General features: G+C 48.7%; 1 protein-coding gene across 2 annotated transcripts in view; it reads right to left on the bottom strand.

Annotated features, from left to right (window-relative positions):
- EP300 (E1A binding protein p300) overlaps positions 1 to 15,217 on the bottom strand; it is a 91,499-nt gene extending 76,282 nt beyond the window's left edge. For both annotated transcript variants that reach the window (XM_007502570.3, XM_007502571.3), the window contains exon 1: positions 14,935 to 15,217. In XM_007502570.3, the coding sequence (XP_007502632.1) occupies positions 14,935 to 15,028 (94 nt within the window). In that variant the 5' untranslated portion in view covers positions 15,029 to 15,217. The remainder of the gene's footprint in view (positions 1 to 14,934) is intronic.
- Positions 15,218 to 20,534: the final 5,317 nt, after the last annotated feature.

Below are 20,534 nucleotides of genomic sequence, written 5' to 3'. Positions count from 1 at the left end.
CTTCTTCTTTCTCCATTTTTCGGGGCCAAGTTTTCAGGAGAAGACTGGAAAATTCTACTACCTCACTAAATGTGGAGGAGCAGGAAAGGAACAAGCAAGCTTAAGGAAAGCTTGGTGAGAAAGCCAACCAAACCCAGATTACCCCCCCAAAAAGGCATCTAACAACAAAACTGGAAGACAACAGTAATGGAAGATTTGTCAAGAAGTTTGTGACCATTTGGACAGACAACTCTGAGTTAGTAGAAATGGCACAAAAGCCTAGAAGAGTAGCTGAACTAGACTAAGTATACACTGGGAGGGTTGAGAAAGGAAAGGGACAATAACCCCCGAGAAAATAGGAGCAATTACAAACTTACTCAGGTTTACAATTTGTTTTAAAAAATATGATGGAATTAAAGACAGGTAGGCATTCATAAATGATATTCCACAAAGAGCAGACGACATCTTTAAGTTACATAAATTAACAAAAGAAATACATTACATACAAAACCTCTCATTTTGACTCCTACCAAAAAAAAACACACATTTGTTTGAGCATCAAAATGCTGCTTTAAAAGCATTATTCTCCTGAGAATTATTTAATCTCCTGAGCATTATTCGCTAAAATCCTTAAGGATTCCCTAACAGATGAGTAGCATAGCATTTTTCACTGACCCTCTGACTTTAAGTATCAAATGAGAGTCAAAACAAGAGATGAAGGACCTCATGGAAGCTTTCAGGTATCATGTTTCAATGGGGAAAAAAAGGATTCCCTGTTTGGAGAGGACACCCCCATGCTGAATGCATCAACCCTCTGAGATAATGCACCTTCCAAAAGGAGATCCATCCTCATGCCAGAGTCCACCTTCACTAAGACTCAATCACACTGGATAGCCAGCCAAGCCTGGTAGAACATGGAAAGACAGGTTGGGCTCACCATTGTCCTCCATCATGGAGCTCAAAAGAGCTGAAATAAGCAGTTAGCACTGACTCCAACTCCACCTTAGTTAAGACCACTAGTCTGCAGGTCTCACTGTACCCAACTCCAGGGAAAACTCCGTCATTTCCAATATCATTAAACAAGACAAATCAGGTTTATTGATAGATTAGAAATGAAAGAAACAAGTTGTTTTTAATTGAAAGGAAGCCAAGAAGATTCTAAATTCATCTAGCTTAATTTCAATTGCTCAAAGTTATTCTACACTTTCCCCTCTATGTAAATTAAGCAGCAGATCCTCCTGTGGTGCCCCTCAAAGACCAAACACAAACTGGGCTTTCGTATAGATAAGCTCAGGAACTGATCCTCTCAGACGGTCCTAACTAAGAAGTGGTCCTGAAGATTAATTTTCTGAACCTGAAACTCCCAATTTTTTAGCACCAATGTTCTGTGATGGAGCTAGATAGTCCTGATTATTGGAACACCATCACTCACAATCAAACTGCAGCTGCCCTAAAGAGTAACAGAATTAGGTGTTAACTAGGAAAATAAACTATCTTTGAGACTCACCGCGGGCATAAGGAGGCTGCATCATTCTATCCAGGGATGACCAAATGAAATACAAGACGTGCCAGTAAGGAAAACCACCCTGGATTTGTCATGCCAAATACTGACCAGGAACGGAAATAAACATCTTTTGGTTCTGGGGTCCTCCATGGAAGACCTATAATGGCACATGCCCAAATACCTTAACTGGAGAAAGGGCACACCAATACATTTCCCAAACAATGCCCGGCCTTAACAGGGCCTTAATACATCTAACTTGGTAGTTTAAAACCCTGATCACCAGTTAAAAACATACCAACACACACTCAAACGCAGGGGCTTGCATAGTGTGAACTCCATTTGCTGAATGATTTAAGAGACTCCTTACATTAATATACTTAATTCCCTCCAGTTTTACAAAATCATAAGCACAAAGAATTTTTTTATATAAATTATATACTCTCAGTGTAATCAAAGAAATCATTTGGAAATATGCCTGGCTTCCTTCCATTCGATCATTTCACTGTTAATAGAAGAAAAGGAATATTACTTTACTAGCAATGAGATCAAGTGTTTGGGGTAATAGAAGCTGAAGAGGAGGCGGCCAACCATTATTTAATGGTTCCGTTTGGGCTGTTTTCAGTTTTGCCCCAGCTAACAAGACTCCAAGTAAAAACATGGTCATTTTGCTATCCCCAAAATGTTAACATATTTATTTCAAACTCTGGCAGAGGGAGCTGGGCTGGCTCAGGCAGTGAACTGCCCCCCACCCCACACAAATTCTCTTAGCAGAGTTTCTCCCCTCACATTATTCCTCCTCTCCCTACCAAAAAAAATTGCCATAATTTTCATATTATCCCTATGAGGAGATACCATGTTATGTGGAGATGGAGTAGTGATAGTGGAAGAGAATAAGGAGATCAGGTACCTGATGCCTAGAGAAAATAAGTGATCAAAAATAAACTTTCTATATCTGGCCTAGTAGTTACTAAATCATTTTTTGAAACCCTGCCCCCCCCCAACTTAGATTCAATATTAAGGGGAGTAGCTGGGTAACTCAGTAGAGCGGGAGCCAGGTCTAGGGGCAGGAGGTCCTGGGTTCAAACCAGAGCTCGGACACTTCCTGGCTGGGTGACCCGGGGCCAATCACTTAGACCCCACTGCTTAGCCCTTACCACTCTTCTGCCTTGGAACCAATGGGTAGTACTGATTCTAAGATGGAAGGTGAAGGTTCAAAAAAAAAATCAATACTAAGTATCAAGAAGAGTGGTAAGGGCTAGACGAATGATGTCAAGTGATTTGTCCAGGGTCTCTGGCTAGGAAGTCTCTAAGGACATTATTTGAACCCAGGACCTCCCATCTCTTGGCCTGGCTTACTCTCCACTGAACTACCTAGATGCCCCTGTCACTAAATCACTTTGTTCAGAGAGAAAATAATACACAGATAAATCCACATGTTGATATGGTCAGGCAGACCAGAAAACACTATGGAAAGTAAAGATAATTATACAATATTTAATTGCAGCAAACAAGAAAGGAGAAAGATATGCATACAGAAACTCCTTTGAAGGGGTATCAAGCAAGATAATGAGGTGGCACAGTGGATAGCTCCTGCCTCTGGCCCTTTAGTTGTGGTTGAACTTAACTAACTCCCACCCTCAGTTTCCTCATCAGTAAAATGCAGAATCACTCCTATCTCACAGGGTTGTTGTGAGTAAATAAGACAATATGTAAAGCACTTTGCAAACCTAAAAACATTTTTAAATGCTAGCTAATGGGACGGCAGGCATGTCAGAATGCTGAGACCGCCTGAAAATAGAGAGGACATGAAATGTAGGAGAATGGTTGGGACACATCATGGCAACTCAAGCCAGAGAGCACTGGCTACTACATAGAACACATAGTCAAGAACAGATCCCAATTTTTTAATACAACTCAAACCAGTCCACCCATTTTGCCCAATTTTTGTGTGAAATTCCAAGTTGAGTGTGGAGATACCAGTTAGCAGAGCATATTAACTGTCCTGGATACTGGGGGCTGCCAGCTATCTCCACACACTTATTGGGAAGTGGCTCAAGAGGGGCCTCACCTCAGGCCTGGTTACTAACTGTGGATGGAAGGCAGGTGAAACCCCTGTAGTGGGAGCCTTCGTACTGCCTCTTCTCCAAACCTAAGAGAAACTCAAGGCTAGCTAGCTAAAGGGGGGCTAAGCTCCAACTAGGAGCTGAGTCGGTTCTGTCAGTGCTTGGTCTTCCCTCATCTGACAGTTTCCAAAAAGGTACCGTAGCACTCCACACCAAAGCTCTTCCATCTTCCCATGTGGCCTACCTTGGATCCTGGCTAACCTTGCACAGCATCTCCCAAACTTGTTTAGTCATCAATGCCAATTTCCATTCTTCCTCACTTTGGGTAGGAAAGCTGATGACCAGTTTTTTCATATTGGGAAAGATTGGACATGAAAGTTAAAATGATGACAGGAGAATGGGAAGGGGAGATAAGATTTTTATAGCTCCAAGGGGGCGGCCAAGGACAAGGTCATAGAGCTTAAGAGGCCTCCCGGAGAAACAAATGCTAGCCGTCATTTACATTCTTATAATTTGACAAGACTATTTTCATTCTTGGCAATAACTGACTTCAAAGAAAAAATCCAGCTAGGTAAAATCATGTAATTTACCTTTGCTAATTTAGCAATACTTCCCAAACTTCAAGCAAAATTATTTTAGACTATTTCAGCCGATGTTAAAAAAAAAATACCCAAGGCAAGCAGCTTCCCATCCCCCATAAACATTTGTCAGATAATTGAATTCTGCTCCAAGAGTAAGAAGGAAATGTGAAGCCAAGATGGTGACTGCTTTGAAAGACCCATTGTACCTTGTAAACTCCAGTGGGCTCAAACCCCATTCCACTGCTGCGGGCCAATCCCACCACCAACCCCAATTTTCCCAATTCTCACCTAACATAGGACTAAAACACTTTAGGATTCAACCAAGATGGGAAAGAAGATTTAAATGTGAAATAGTCTCTTGTTAATTATTAGTCTTCCATTCTCTTCCTCCTCTCCAATTCATCTCCACACATCAAGAATCGCCTTAAGGTACAAGGTTTGTACCTCAATCCCATTCCAAAACCTTCACTAGCTCCCTAGTGCCTCTAGGATCAATTACAAAACCAAATTTCAGAGCAAGAAATGTAAAACTATCCTCAAACCAGCTCTAAAATAAATTTTCACATTATTCTCTTTCACAAACTAAATGCTATACCCAACCTTCTACATATTCCCAGCCAGCAATCTACTGCAGTCCCATTATACAGTTCCACCACTTTGCTAGGATTGTAACACCTTCTACCTCCCTCCTCCCTGGAATGTTCTGGATTTCCCTTTCACCTCTCTTCTGCTGCCTTACATCTACTTATCTATATGGATGTTTTTATCCATTCACTGCACTCTCTCCCTCTTCCTAGCCTGGGAAGTTAGCTGACCAGCCTGGGGGTGAGTCTGGGAGGTCTATTAGCCCACTATATTTCTGTGCTGATAGCTTCTGAGTTTACATCACCTACATTTTCCGATGTTCTCCATCGCCGAAAGCCAAACCAACTTACCCCAATATTCCTGGCAATATTGCCTAGCCTCCAGTCCCCAGAGATCTACAACTGCAAAGGATGCTCCCACTTTGAGAGCTGAAGAGACTTGCCCAAGTTCCTTGAAGCACGCAATGAGTGGCCAGGGAGCTCGCCCACTCGCCCTGGCACTTGCCTTGCTGACTTTAGTCTCTTCTAGGGGTCCAGGTGGGCCATTAGGATTTCATGGTGTTGCTTCTTTCCCCATTCTTTTCTGTTTCGGTATCGATGTCCATTTACTGATCTGCTATAAGAAGGCAGGACTGGACTGGAGAGAGGTAGGGCTGGGCTGATGGAATGGCACCATTGTTTAATACTTTCAATGAATGTGTTGGGCTTTTGGTTTAAAAAAAACTTTTTTTGCAAGAAATTGGAGAAAGGCGACTGAAAGGAGGGAGTATTCATAAATGACTGACAGTGTCAGCAAATGTTGATGGAATCACTGATGCCAAAAAGTGCTTTACAATCACCTTCCAATTTCTTACTTTGCTGCTCAGGATACGAGGGAAGGTTAAGGTTATGAGTGCAGAGAAAGAGAATTGGATTCAGTGTCAACTCCGGGCCTTGAGTGACCCTGAACAAATCATTTTCCTTCTTATGGCCTCGATTTCCTCATCAGGAAATTGAGAGATTACTTGATCTCTTCTAACTCAAACCCCCGTCTCTAATGGCCAGACTAATGCTGACTCTTCTCTATCATACACAGCCTCTTTGGTTCAGTGGTTAAATGCAATGATGTAGGCCTCCTCCCTTCAACTTTCAGCTGCTGACCACCACCCCCTCCCCCTTCCTTTATCCCTCGCATCCAAACTGTTGCCTAGTCCTGAATAGTCTCCTGGAGGGTCTACCTGCCTCAAGTTATCCATTGCTTCCAGGATCAAAATCCAAGACCTTCCTAATCTGGTCCCCTTGTCAGCTTTCCAGCATAGACACTGGCCTCCTGGCTGATCCACAGACAGTTCCCCTGGTTGTCTCCCATGCCTAGACCACTCTTCCCTTCCCCAAGCCCTCTAAATTCTGGCCTCCTTATTCTGTAGATTGCTAGCTTTGTATCTATTTGTTTACATGTTGTCTCCCAATAAATTCTAAGTTCCTTGAGGGCAGGGACTGGCTTTTGATCCCGGAAACTGACCATTGGCATTTGATCAGCTCTCTTTCCACACCTCACTCCGCAGGGTTAGACTGAGTCCCCTTCTCCGGTTTCAATCAATCCACTTATTTCCATTCACTAGGTAGTCTCTGACCTAGTCTAACCCAAGTACCACCCTTCTCCCTGGCCCTTGTATCTAGTCATTTCCTACAGAACTAAGGAATGGGCAGCCACCTCCTAGCCCCTATAGAGGATCAAATGCAATCTGCAAACCTTAAAGTGATTTTTGTCACTCATTATAAGTGGGCATAGAGTAAAAAAAGAGAAGAGAGGCCAGGACTTAAAACCAGGAAGACCTGAGCTGGACAAGTCAAATCTGGTCTCAATGCTCTGAAAATACAAGAGTCCTAAAGCTGTGTGGTCCTGGGCAAGTCATTTACCCCCAACTACCTAGCCCTTACTGCTCTTCTGCCTTGGGAGCGATACAGGGTAGTGATTCTAGGACAGAAGGTAAAAGTTAAAAAAAAAATACAAGAGGAAGAGCCAAGCGTCACCTTGCCTATGTCCGCAGTATCCTGGTCCTGCCCTAGCCTACAATGACAATGACAACCCCACTTGGGGCCCCTCCCCTTGCAGAGACAGTTCTACATTCAGTCATGTTTTCAAGGTCTCTCCCTCCTTCCATAGATCCGGCCTGAATTTTCTGCCTAACCCCTCCTTCTCCCTATTCCAATCTATTTTACACCAAACTGCCAGAACAACCACCTTCCAAAATCCAAACATCACCACACTGTTTTCCACCTCAGAATTTTACAGTGCTTTCCCTGTTATTGAGCATATCAACTACAAAATCCTCATCAAAGGTCCCCTTGCAACCTGACCCAACTGTTCCTGGCAGGACCCTCTCCTTGACTTGCAGAATCCTATTTCTTCCGGCCAGTTCAGCTCTCAACTAGACTAGATGGCCTTAGCTTTCCAACCTAAGCTCCCCTTCCAGTCTATCATCTTCTTTAGTAGGAATTTTTCAAAAACATATTAAAAATATCAACAACCATAAGAAATGCTTTAACTCACTAATTAGAGAAAAGCAAACCGTATACAGATTTCACCGCATCCCCATCAAACCGATAAAGATGCTGGAAGTTGAAAAACATCACAGGAGAAAACCATTCGGTGCTGCTGGTGAAGCTGTAAATTGTCATACAATGACAAATATGTTGAAAATTAATTTCAAAATTATTGGAGAAAAGGCACTCAACAGTCCACGCCCTTTGAGCCGAAGGGATCCTCCTGGCCTGCTGTCTCCCAGCCCCACTTCCCTAGTTCTCAATAAGAAAGGGACCATATACCAAAATAATCAGAGGGACTTTTTTTGTGGTTGCAAAAATGTGGAAATAAAGAAGGCAGCCCAGAAAATAGCTCACCAAAGTCTAGTATAGTTATGAAGGAATATTATTAGTCAATGAGGAATGTAAAGAAAGGTAGGAAGACAGGAACTGAAGAAGTAGAATCCAAATAGCAATATATACAATGACTAAAAGAATGTAAACGAAAAAGGCAAGTGAGGTCTGGTTAGAATACATAATAAATATTGGCCAATTGGGAGCTGAGGTTATCCAGGTCTTTTAGGTTTGAACAAAGGACCAAGGGCTAAGGGTCGATGGGTGGGGGAGGCATCAATAAAACTTTTTAAAAGCATAAGATTTCACATCAAAAGGATTTACATTCTCATCCTAGTTCTGCCTGTCTGCCAAAATCACCTTCTAGAATTCAAGTCTTGGCAACTGCATTTCTCTCTACTCATCATTACTGCTGTTCAACAATAATTCACTTCCCCAACAACATTCTACAATGGAGAGTGAAAGTACTGGCTCCATTTTATGGATGAACAATGAAGTCTCAGGGAATGCAAATGACTTGCCCAGGATCCTACAGGTTGAATCAGAGCCAGGATTCAGCACAGGGGTCTCTGATCTCCGAGTCTGACCCTTCTCTCTCCACTGTGCTCCTCCATTCTTGGACAAATACCTGTCCAGTGCTTCGGATGGATCCGCACAAGAAAAGAAGGGGAGGACCTGAGCAGACTTCCTCAGTTTCTAGAGAAATATTTGTTTCAATCTCTCTTGTGACAGAACCAAACAGTATATACAAAGTATTCTGTTGGTTTGTTTCAAAGTCAGGGGTCCTCCTGCCCGCCTCCCCCCACCCCCAGTAACATGCAGGAGGGAAACTGGCCAACCACTCAAGGTGTGTGTAATGTACATTTTCCACTCTCTGACTCTGCGTCCTGAAGCACTGGCGTGCCGCTCCCTGGGGCTGGCCCCAGCAGCAGCAGTAGCGGCAGCAGCGGGGACCCAAAGACTATTGACTGTCCTTTACACAGGACCTGGTGGGATTTTACTTCCCACACACACACAAAATGGACAGAGCATCTGCAGAGTTGGCCCCGATGCCCACAACTCCTGAGTTACTTAAGCTGTAATGGAACCTTCACTTCATTTTTGGTCAGTTGAGTTTCCTCAGGATGGGGATCACTCATACAATTTGGATTTCCAAAGTCTTCAAGTAGGAAAAACACCTCGAGGCTGTTTTAATAAAATAAGCACAGCTGAATTTGTAGTCCCTGTGGGGTGTACAAACTAGTGGAAGCGCCCCTGAATTGTTTTTAGAAATACACCCCAAAAGGGCACTCTACACCCAGCCAGCCTGCCTGCCTTCCCCCTCCTTTCTTCGTTCCTGCTTACTATTTCACTCCTGTGTCCTGTTCGCAGCCTCCTGGCACCACAATCCAGTGAGTGATTGGAAGGCTCCTGGTTTCTACTCGGTTTTTGCCTTTTCCATCTCCTAGACAACAGAGTGAAGCAGCAGAGTGGAACAAACCTAGAAACTCCACCATCAGAGAGAGCACAGGCTGAACGCTGTTCATACACATATTTCCTGAGGAGCCTACTACGTGCCAGCCACTCTGCCATCTGTTAATCATGCCAACAAATTCAACTTCTAGGCTTCTTCCTTCTAACTGAAGACTGCAACTATTGCAGTACATGCAAGAATTCCAATAACTTTGGGGGAACATCTTAATGGCACCTATCACAACACTCCAGTCAATCATTTGAAAGCTCAGTGAATTATCTGTACTTTGCAGGGTGTTTCACAGAAAAGCCCAAGGAAATGGGTAAACCATTTTGTAAAGGAAAATTTGGGGTCTGGTGCAGTGATTCTCACTGGATTAGGCATTGTGTCTGATAAGATGCCCAGCTCTTCAGAATTAGTTTCATCATAAAACTTCCCTCCTCCACTTTCCCTCAAATTAAAAATTTCAGTGTAAAAATTTAAGACTACAAAAGAACCAAAGGAGTCCTTGGATGGTTTGTTAATGTGCTAATGATCTCAGGGCATCAGGAAAAGTCTTACATTTTGAGCAAGATAGATGGTGAAATGGATACTTGGAAATGAGAAGGGCCCCCCCCTCCCCCAATCCTGCTTCAGACACCAGCTATGTGACCCTGGGCAAGGCATTTAACCTCCCGGCCTCAGTTTCCTCAGATGTAAAATGAGGACAGAAATAGCGAAATAGCACCTACCTTACAAAGTTTTTGTTGTGAGGATCAAGTGAAATCATATTTGTAAACCTTAAGGTGCCCTACAAATACTAGTTATTTGTTAGCTACCCAAGTCACCTACAAATGTGTTTCTCCCTACCTCAACACAAGTGGCCTTTCTCTTTGCCAAAGCAAATCCATCTCCACATACAAAAGTGATCCCATTTCATCCACCTCCTCCAAACTGCCCCTTTTATTATACCTCAAACTAATCTTCAATCTCTCCCTATGTGCTGATTGCCTCCCTACTGCTTACAAACTCAGATGGATCTCCCATCCTCAAAAATATACCCCTACTTGGAAAGAATCCACTTGTACAAAAATATTTTTGGAAGCTCTTTTTGTGGTAGCAAAGAACTGGAAATTATGGGGATGTCTTTTCAATTGGAGAATGGCTAAACAAATTGTGGTGTGGTATGTGATGGTGATGGACAATGGCTGTGCTGTAAGGAATGAGCTGGGAAGATGGGTATGAACAGATGCAGAATGAAATAAGCAGAACCAGGAGAACATTGTACACAGTGACAGCAATATTGTGAAATGACCACTGGAAAAGCCTTGGATCCTCTTAGCAATGCAATGTTCATATGAAGGACTTAGGATAAAGAATGCCATCCACCTCCAAAGAACGAAATGCGGGAGGTGGATGCAGATCAAAGCAGTCCATCCTTCATATTTGTTTGAGTTCTCATTTGGGGTTTTGGTGTTATAGGAGCAATCTCTTACAATATGGAGGCATAATGTACTTATAACCCAGATCAAATCTCTCACCGTGTCAGGAAGGGAAAGGTGACAATTTGGGTCTGATAAGTTTGGAAAACATGTGGAAAATCATCACATATAATCAAGAAGACAATATTAAAAGAAAAAAAACACTTGATCTTTCTATCCCTCTTAATGTTCTCTCATTTCAAGAGACTGAGCTGTACATACTACTCCCCTTCTGTGGCTAAGACCCATAGTACATGCCTCCCCAGCCTTTCCTCTCCTCTTCAAAACTCTTTAGTCCAGTTTTGGACATCATCATTCCAATAAAGTTGCTCTAGCCAAGATGGCCCATGACCTCTTAATCTAACAGCCTTTTCTCCGTCTTCATCCTGTCTGGCCCTCTCATCTCCTGTGACCCTGGTACCCTGTCCTGGATCTTCTCTTACTAGTCAAATCCTCCTTTCTTGGTTTCCTCTGGTGGACCTTCATCCAGATCACACCCATTACCAACAACCCCACCACCACCTCCTATTTTTTTCTCCCTGCACTCCTATTATTCTCTTGGTGAACTTTGTCAGCACCAATGATCTGTCAACAATTCCCAGATCTACATATCCAGCCCGCTTCTCTTTCCTGACTTCCACTCTTGCTTCTCCAACCACTGTCTCCTCATCATTCAATGAGTCTGAAACTGACAGTATCTTCCCGCCACCAAAACCCCTTCTTGGTTAGGATGCTACCCATCTTCCCAGGTACATCAGCTGAATTAGCCATCTTCTCTTCTGAGCATGCCACCTCCCCTGGTCCAGGCCTCTGGATGCCGAAACAGCCTGCCAGCTGGTGGGTCTTTCTGTCTTTTAGTCTCTCCCTGCTTCAGTCCCTGCCCCCACTCAGCTGCCAAATTTATCTTTATTTAATCAGGTTGATCCCCTAGTCAATAAACTCCAGGGGCTCCCTGTAACCTCCAGGATCAAATATAAAACATTGTTGGTATTTAAAAGTCTTTCATAACCTGACCCCCTCCTACCTTTCCCACCTTATCTTATCCCACCTAACTCTCACTGTGATCTAATAACAGAAGACTTCCTTGCTGATTCTCACAAGACTTGGGATCTCCCAACTTTGAACAATTTCACATTCTGAGGCAGCTAGGTGGTGCTGTGAATAAATCCTATCTTCAAGAAGGCCCAAGTTCAAAACCAGACTCAAATATTTCCTAGCTGTGTGACTCTGGGCAAAGGTCATCTGTCTGCCTCAGTTTCCTCAACTGTAAAATGGGAATAATAACAGCACCCAAATGAGATATTGTTTGTAAAAAATTTAGCACAGTGCCTGGTACTTAATACATGCATCTTCCCTTCCTTTCCTTTTGGCTTCTTTCAAATCCCAGCTAAAAATCTCACTTTCTACCAGAAGTCCCTCCCCACCCCCTCCCAATTTCTGTGCCATCCCTCTATTGATCAGCTCCAGTTTTTCCTGTGTAAACCTTGTCCAGACACAGCCTCTCCTGTTAAGACTGTGAGTTCTAGAAAAGCAGGGCTTGTTATTTGACTTTCTGTGTATGTCCAACACACAGTGCGCCTGGCATACAGCAGGTGCTGAATAAATGCCCTTCTGAACCTATTATTTTCTTCAGTTTGCTACTGTCCTCCAATCTGAGGCATTATTTGTATTATCTCTGTTCATCTACTCTACTGGGGCATGGAGTACTCACTCACTCTTCACAACCACTAGCTAGCTGCAAAGGGAATCTAAACATGGCTACCACAGAATGTCAAATTATTACCATCAGAGTTTTCTAGGAGTCTCTGAAAATAAAGAGTGGCCTCTCCATTTTCTTTTCATTCAAAGGCTTCCCCAATCTGGGCCAGATCACCCACCATCAGAGACTGAGGGGAGAATGTGGTTTCCTAGACTTGAGCCAGAAGTTCCAACTTGAAGCTTCCATGATTGAACTCTATATTCTGTAGTGATCCACGTTGCAGACTAACTTTAAGCCTAAGGAAAAGGCTTTGCTCTCGTGGGTTTCCAAGAGATGTGCATCAGGCACATTCTTTACTCTTACTTCATCCAGGTGAAGAGACCACTCCGAAATGTAGGGATTTTATTTTTTAGTATTCATGTGAATAGGAATTATGTTCCGCAACGACCTTGGCAAAGAATGTCCTTCCATTCCCAAATCCTGTTTACCTACAATTCTGATTAATACGAAGTGTAAGCGTCTTCCCAGAGTCAAAACAAAGACCCATCTTCTCCCAGTTCTAAAGGGGGAAGTTGGAGGTCTTTCAAACCAAGAAAGTAAAAACAAAAGAGAAGCCCTTGGACAGATGTAAGCTAAAAAGAAAACCCCCTAAAAACAGTTCTGAGGACCTACTATGCTCTGGACACTATCTCTGTGCTAGAAGCCTGGGCTGGGCCACTGATCTGCTGACCTTTGGCATGTCAGGAACCAAGCTGGGCTTTCAGTTTCTTTATCTGTTATCATGTTCACTTGTCTGTCAAAATGCCTGGCCATTACATCACCACAAAGGAGCACTAGGATCAGAAGAGTCAGTGCAGAGACCAGCACTGGTATAGCATGGCGAACCCTGAAGGAAGTTGGCTGCAAAAGTACATTGAAGCTACCTGTGGGTCTGAAGGGGAATCACGTGATGTCAGGCCCGCAGACAAGGGTCCCTTTCCACCACCAGCCTCCTTTCCTAAAGCAAGGAAGGGTTTTAGGGAAGTGAAGATGTTAGGGAAGTCTCTTCCTCCTCCAGTGGGAAACTGGAGAAAGATAGAGCAGCTGAGGCAAAAGGAAAACTTCCACATGATGAGCAAAGAAAGACATGACTTCCAACGCGGAGCCTAATAACCTGGGAGAACACCTTTCTCCATCATCCATCCAAGGGGCTCTAGGGGGCCAGGGAGGAGTGGACACCATCTAGTCCCCAGGCTAAAATCCTACTGGGAGAAAGCAAGTCCTCGGCGGCGAGGAGAGTCCAAGCTAGAAGACCAGCCAACAGAACGAATCCCCAGCCAGCCAGCCAGCCATTTTCTTTCCCAATATAGGGATCGCTATTAGCAAGTTTGAAATCTCTCCCACCTACTAAGACTGCCCAAGGAGCCACTTGGAAAGTTAGTCTGGAGGGGAAGAGAACAATCTAACAGGAAAACAAAGTCTTCAGACAGCCCAGACATTCAGAGGGCCTATTAGGGCTTACTTTGGAAGCGAGTGAGAAGGCAATCAAAGCCAGCGCATCGCCGGCACGGAGCAGCAGGCATCGGAAGGAAATCCTGCCCCATTCATTCCCGACTGGAACTAGGTTATTGGAAATGTGCATTCCGGCCGGCAAAAATTCAGAATTTGGATTCTTGGGGAGCCCCGAGAAGCCTCATTGGCTTTTCTTTCCAGCAAGGCCTGGAATGAGCTCCCCAAAACGAGCGCTAACTAAAGAGCAATCCCTTCCCTGGAAATGGATGAAGGAACGGACCAACTATCTTCTCGGAAGCCGCCTCCGCCTACCAACCCCCCCCCCCCCAGCTTTAGCCCAAGCAAAGGCTTTCTAAAGTCGCCCCATCGATATTCCTAACAATGGCCCGGCCAAACAGGGACATCCAAACGGGGTGAGCCTCCCCGGCTTCAGGGGCTGAGCTGGAACGAAGTCCTCTCAGCCTTACCCTTTAAAGCCACCCCGCCCACCCCCGGGTGAGCACAGCTCGCAATCCCCTCGTCTCCCCACGAAATGATGCCTATTTCCCAAGAGGCCCGACGAATCCTCCTCAAACTGAGGAGGCCAGCAAGCAGCCCCGCTTCGCAGAATGCTGGCCCGGATTCCATCTGCTAGTGGCCGAAGGGCCCATGAAATCCGTGCCTCTACAACCCTGCGGGAGTCTTCCCTCACAGTGGGAGCAACAAGGTCTCCCTTCCTGTCAGCCGGCCAGCCATCTTCCCCCGCCTCCCCAGCCCGGTCGTCGTGTTCCTGGCAGCTGCGGGCGCACCACAGCGAGCAGAGACCCCAACTCAGCCTCGAGTGGGAGAAGACGGCAAGAGGAAGAAGTGCGTCCCGATTTCTGCATCGAGAGGCACGCGCGCGCGCACACACCGAGGCAGGCAGGCAAGCACACACACGCACGCACGGTCCAAAGCGGAATTAGCCACGAAGAAGTGCGAAGGTTAAAGCCCCCAAATCCAACCCCCTCAGCCCCGCTAGAACTTCCCGGGGCCCCGGCTCTGGGGCCGGATTTCGGGGCAGCCAGCCGCTCTCCCCTCCTGGCCAAGCAAAGGGCCCGGAGGGCTGCGGACATTTTGGGGTGAGCGCTGCCTCCCGAGACCAATCATGGAAACAAACTCCCGACTGGTTGCAGGCTTGCAGGGACGGGAGGGAGGAGAGGAGGAGGAAGAACAAGTAGGAAGTGGAGAGGAAAGCGGCCGGGCGGGCTGGCCGGAGGGGGGGGGGGCGCCGCGGACTGACCTGTGCCGTCGCTGGCGGCCACCGAGAGGGCCGGGGAGGCGAGCTTGGGCCGCTTGGCGGACGGCGGCCCGGGCTCCACCACGTTCTCGGCCATGGCTGCGAGCTGCTCGGCGGCGAGGCGCTGCGCTGCGCTCGGCTGCGGGCTCAGCTCTTCTCTGGCTAAGACTCAGGCTCTGGCTCTGGCTCGGAGCGGGCGGGCACACTCACGCACACTCACTCCGGCTCCCACGCACGCTCACGCTCACGCACGCTCCCCCCCTAGTGGCGGGGCCGGCGCTGCTCCCGGCCGCTCATCGGGGCGCAGGCGGGGCTGGGGCTGGGGCCTGCGGGGCGCCATGGGCCGGGGCCTCGTCGCCGTCCTCATCGCCGGCCCAAGCGCTCCGGGGCCGGGGTCGGGTCGGGGCCGGGGCCGCCGCTTCACATCGTGCTGCTGCTCCGGCGGCGGCTCGGGCCTTGCCGGGCCGCGCCGCGGGGCCTCCTCCGCCTCCGCCTCCTCCTCCTGGGCCTGGGCCTCGCCTCCGCCTCCTCCGGGGCCGGGCCGCGCACCCAAACAAAATGGCGGCTGTTGTTCCTCCGCGGCGCGGCGCTCGGCTGGCTGGCTGGCTGCGCGGCGCTGGCTGCGTTGCGCCCCCTCGACTCGGCGGCGCTCGGCTCGGTTCGGCTCGGCTCGGCGGCGCTCGGCTCGGCTCGGCCGCCTCGACTCGGCGGCGCTCGGTTCGGCTCGGCTGTCCTCGGCTGCGCTGCGCTGCGCTCTGCTCTGCTCTGTCCACTCCGCTCCTCTCGACTCAGTCCTCCCTCCTCCTCTTCTTCTTCCTCCTCCTCTTCTTCTTCCTCCTCCGCCTCCGCCTCCGCCTCCTCTGCTCCTGCTCCTGCTCCTGCTCCTCCCGCTCCCAGGCGAGCGCCGGCGGCGGCAGCAGCAGCAGCGGCGACGGCGGTGGCGGTGGCGGCAGCAGCAGTGGCAGCAGCAAGCAGCAGCAGAAGCGACGGCGGGGGCCGGAAATGAGCCAAGGGGGAGGGGGACCGGGAGGCGGGGCCGAGAGCGGACAGACTGACGAGGGCGAGGGGGGCAGGGAACGGGCGGGGAAGGGGCGGGGCCTACTTCCTCCTCCGAGCGGCTCCTACAATGGGCGCCCAGAAACCCGCAGGAGGCGGGGCCTTGGCCCAACCCGGGACCACCCCCTTCTCCTTCTTCAAGCCCGCCCACCGACTACGCGCTGGGGGCTTCCGCAAACTCCCCAAGCGAGCGTCACTCTTAAAGGGGAGGAGCGACGTGTGTGTGGTGGGGGGGGGTATAGGGTTGACTTTTTAGTCGGAGGGCGATTACCGCTCGGGAGCTGCTGGCCCTGGCCTCTGCTGAAGGAAAGAAGAGGAAGATGCTACGCCCTGAAATGAGCCAAGTCACGGCGCAGGGGGCTGCCCCCTAGTGCGCCCCTGTCTATCCTCAGCATCCCTCTAGTAGACTTGCTTTCTGCCCCTGCACATCCCCACCCCACCCCTGATTAATAAAGAATGACATTTAATGATTCAGAAGCGCTGGCCCCCACAGTCTGGCAGGTGTCCCCCATAAAGAAACCGAAACTGGCACAAGTGCACCAACTGCAGAGCCGAGGTTGCCACAGAAGTCCGGAACCCTTTCGAAGGGTTGTCTGTAAATGCCAAGCAGGAGATCTGTCCTCAAGCCTCTTCTTCACTGGAGGAAACTGAGGCACGGGGCGGAGCGGTTTACGGGGTTTGCGCAAAGAAACCAAGTTATTTTGGGCATCTCAATGGGATGAATCCGGAACCCCGGCAGAAGCTGCCAGTGCCCCCTCCCCCCTGTTTTCCATTTGATGTGGATTCCTTAGAGCCTTCTACGCTGGACCCAGCCAGCCAGCCGATGCGGGCGCTTTTTTCCGGGTTTTCCTTCTTGCACTTCGATGGGACTCCTGGGTGTCATGTTCTGAGGCAGAGAAGAGCTCCATCCCCAGACTGCCCAAGGAGTCCGGGACATAAACAAGTTGAAGAAGCCCTGGCCTTGGCACATTCCGAGGGGGAGGCTGGCTAAGGAACGCGCAGGACTGTGTGCCAGGCACTTTACGAATAAGATCTTTGCCACTACAGAAGGGGGTTCAGGGTTCCCAAGGTTCCATCCCAGCGCTCCCAATTTGGGAGAGCCTAACAAGTCACCATCTCTTTGGTACAAACCAGCCCAACCAGAGTCAGAGGAGTGGGATCCAGCCTTAACTCTGGCCCAACTCCTTGTGTGCCCCTTGGGCATGGCCCTCATCTCTCTGAGCTTTGGGCTCCCCACTAGAAAGGAAAGAAAAGAAAAAAACCAACGAGTGGTGGACAAGATGGGTTGAAGGGGAAGCTGGTGGGGTTTCCCTGCTCCCTCCATTTTAGCTCTCTAATCAAAAGCTGGACAGCCGCCTATCAGGTGTGAGAGAGCAGGATTTCCTGGACTAGATGCCACTGGGGTCCCAAAGTGTCACCCACCCATGGAAAGAGTCTGGAACTTACATTTCAGGAAAACCAAGGTTCAGATTTGGTTCCTGTCATTCCTTGGTTGTGTCACTTGAGCCACATCTGACTCTGTAACCCTCTTTGGGGTTTTCTTGGCAAAGAGACAGGTGTGGTTGGCCATTTCCTTCTCCAGTTCATTTTACAGATGAGGAAACTGAGGGTTAAGTGACTTGCTCAGGGTCACTGCCTAGTAAGAATGCAAATCTAGATTTAAACTAGGGGCTTCCTGACTGCACTGCCATACATATCTCTCCTGGGGAAGGAAGGGGGTGGGGAGAAAGAGAGAATTTGTTTCTGTGAGATAACAGAACATTTGCAGAAAGGCCTCCCACTTACTCTCCTGGGTGCTCCCAAGCCTCTACTTTCCCTCAGGAGGCCAGAGAGTCCTGACTTACCTGAATTATAGACCACACAGGATCTCAGAATTTGGGAGATTATCCAGTCCAACCCCCTCATTTTCCAGAGGAAAAAACGGAGGCCCCCAACAGGGACTTGCTCCAAGGTCACCCACCCAGTGCTCTGTTTCAAAACAGAACTTGAGTCAAATCAGCCAGCCTGGGCCTTCCTTTCTGTCCTGCTCCTTCCATAGGCCTTCTTTCAGGCTGTGACCATTTCGTTCCCAGCCATCCTAGTTCCTCAGTCTGCCTGGCAGCCCCTGGGCTTTGTACTGACTTTGTCCTTCTAGCTTCAGCCCATTTGAACATTTCTCTTGGGCCCCATCCCACCTCCCACAGGGGACCTGATGCTGGCTTGCATTTACGGAAGGCGGAAGAGGCCACAGGCCAGAAGAGTGTTTAAGAGGCCCTGATTTGAGGGGCTGCACAGTCCGAGGCAGAGGAGAGATGACAAACAAGGCGAGTGGAGACTGTTGGAGACTCTTCTTTTCCAGATGTCACATTCATGAAGGCTTCTTGCCCAAGAATAATGCCCTGGAAAGAGCAGGGCGGGGTGAAGGCTTGGGTTCCAATCCCGTCTTCAGACACTCTTGGACCATTCCCTTAACCTCTGGGGCCTCATCATCCAAGAGTTGGAATTGGCTGAAGAGCTAAGATCCTATTGTTCTCTCCGAGCCTCATTTTCCTCAACTCTCAAGATCCTTGCCAGCTCTAGACTCAGGGCCCTGAATGCCTTTCCATGGCTACGGTCAGGTCCTGATTAGTGCCAACAAGGAACCCCCAGAGGCTGTTTGTATGCCTTCAAATTGCTACTAGTTGAAGTTAGAGTTAAGTACAAAGGATCTTGGGTTGCCCCACTAGACATCGGCTTCTCTGGAATGCCTCCTGCCTAGGATCTCGTGAGCCCAGTAAGAGCCGGGGTGCAAAAAGAGTCTTCTCTCGGGGAACAACAACGTGTACACAGATATATGGGCACAAAACACAGAGAGAACAACTCAAAAAGTAATTCAGGGATTGGGAAGATCAGAGGGGGCTTCATGTAGGTGGTGAGCCTGAGAGGGAGCTGGGCACTGCAAGAAGTGCCTCTCCGGTTAGTCTGGCTCCATTCTGGGGCAGTGTGGAGAAGCTTTTTGTCAATAAATGCCTGCCGGCTGCCAGGCGCTCTGCTAAGCACTGGGGATGCCGGTGAAGCCCAAAACACGGACCCTGCCTTCCACGCTGTACAGAATTCCGGGAAATGAGAAAGGACGGGCAAGGGCAGGATGAGGAGGGAATTTGGAGTGAAGGATGAGGAAAGGGTGCCGAAGCGGGTGGGATCTGAGCTGAGCAGCTTGGAAGGATGGCAGGGAAACATAGGTGGAGGGGAGAGGGGCTGGGAGATGGAACAACAAGCCAGCAGGTTTGGATGACGGAGGTTCCTGGACTGGGAACAATGAGCTGGAAGAGAGCTGGGAAGGGGAAGCCTCCGAAGAGCTTTGAAGGCCAAAGAAAGGATTGCAGGGAAGGGTCAGGTCATTGCATTTGGTGGAGAGTGGATTGGCCCATTGCTGAGAGGACTGAGGCCCAGAGACCAGTGTGAAGGCCATCGCAGTATTCAAGGCCTGCACGGGGCTGGTGGCCACCTGAATGGGACCCGAGGGTGGCTAGGAGGGCTGTTCTGGAGGCAGAGATGGCCAAGGTTGACAGTGGAAAGGATTTGGGGGGCGAGTCGCATCGGAGAACGGACAATGATTCTTAGATTGGAGCCTGATGACTGGGGAAATGGAGGCACCTTCCCAACAAAAGGGAGAGGCGAGGAGAGGAGGCCAAAGAGGGGACGAAGAACAGCGGTGGAGGAAAGTGAGGCCCAGGGAATCCGCTGGTTGATTTGGCCCACGGGCCTGCCCTCTTTCCCTTTACAAGGGCTGGCTCGGGAGAGACATTAGGAAAGAGAGGTGATGGGAAAACCAAAGGCTGGAGACACAAAACCTCATCGCTGCCATTGACCCGAGGGGCTCCAGAGATGGGAGAGCAAGCGAGCAGGCCATGAGCAAGCACTTACTGAGCACCTGCTGTGCGCCAGGAGTTGTAGAAATACAGGAAAAAGGGAGGGAGGGAGGAAGGGAGGGGCCACCTGCCCTCCAGAGGAGAGACCAGACTGCCGTCCCTGCAGTGGGGAAGGGGACAACTCTTGACTCCTTGCTCATTCTTCCTTACGCTTACACTGTCTCGTCCCCCAGGCCCAGGGAACCTCTTGACCCAAGAGACAGCTGCAGGGACTGGGTTACTGTCAAAGCAGTGGAGGAGTCACTGGTGGAGCCACCCAGAAGAATCAGTCAGTGGGTTGTCGGTGGAGCAGCATTTAGGGGCGCAGAAGGACCAGAAGGAAAGACCACGCAGTGGCCAACCTTGGGCACACCATTTGGCCTTTTCTATCCACAAAGAAAATAATGATGCGAGCATGACAATGGGGTTTGAAGTACTTTTATGGGGCAGATAGAGAGTGAGGTCCTGGCTTCAAATTTGGTTCTGTGACACCGGCCATTGCCCAGGCTGCCTTGGAACCAATGGCCCGGCCAGCCCGTATCTCCAAACAGTGTTCCTGTGCTTAGAACAGCTTCCAGCTTCAAGAGAAAGCTACATCATCATTTCAAGTCATCTCCAAGTCCCCAAATGGAGAGGCAGATTCTGGGAAGACCCCAACAAGGAGGGAAAGCGGCCATC

Source organism: Monodelphis domestica, chromosome 5, assembly GCF_027887165.1.
Source record: "Monodelphis domestica isolate mMonDom1 chromosome 5, mMonDom1.pri, whole genome shotgun sequence".
Taxonomy (NCBI): domain Eukaryota; kingdom Metazoa; phylum Chordata; class Mammalia; order Didelphimorphia; family Didelphidae; genus Monodelphis; species Monodelphis domestica.
The sequence above is the reverse complement of the archived record's forward strand: the minus strand, read 5'-3'. Positions and strand labels throughout refer to the sequence as shown.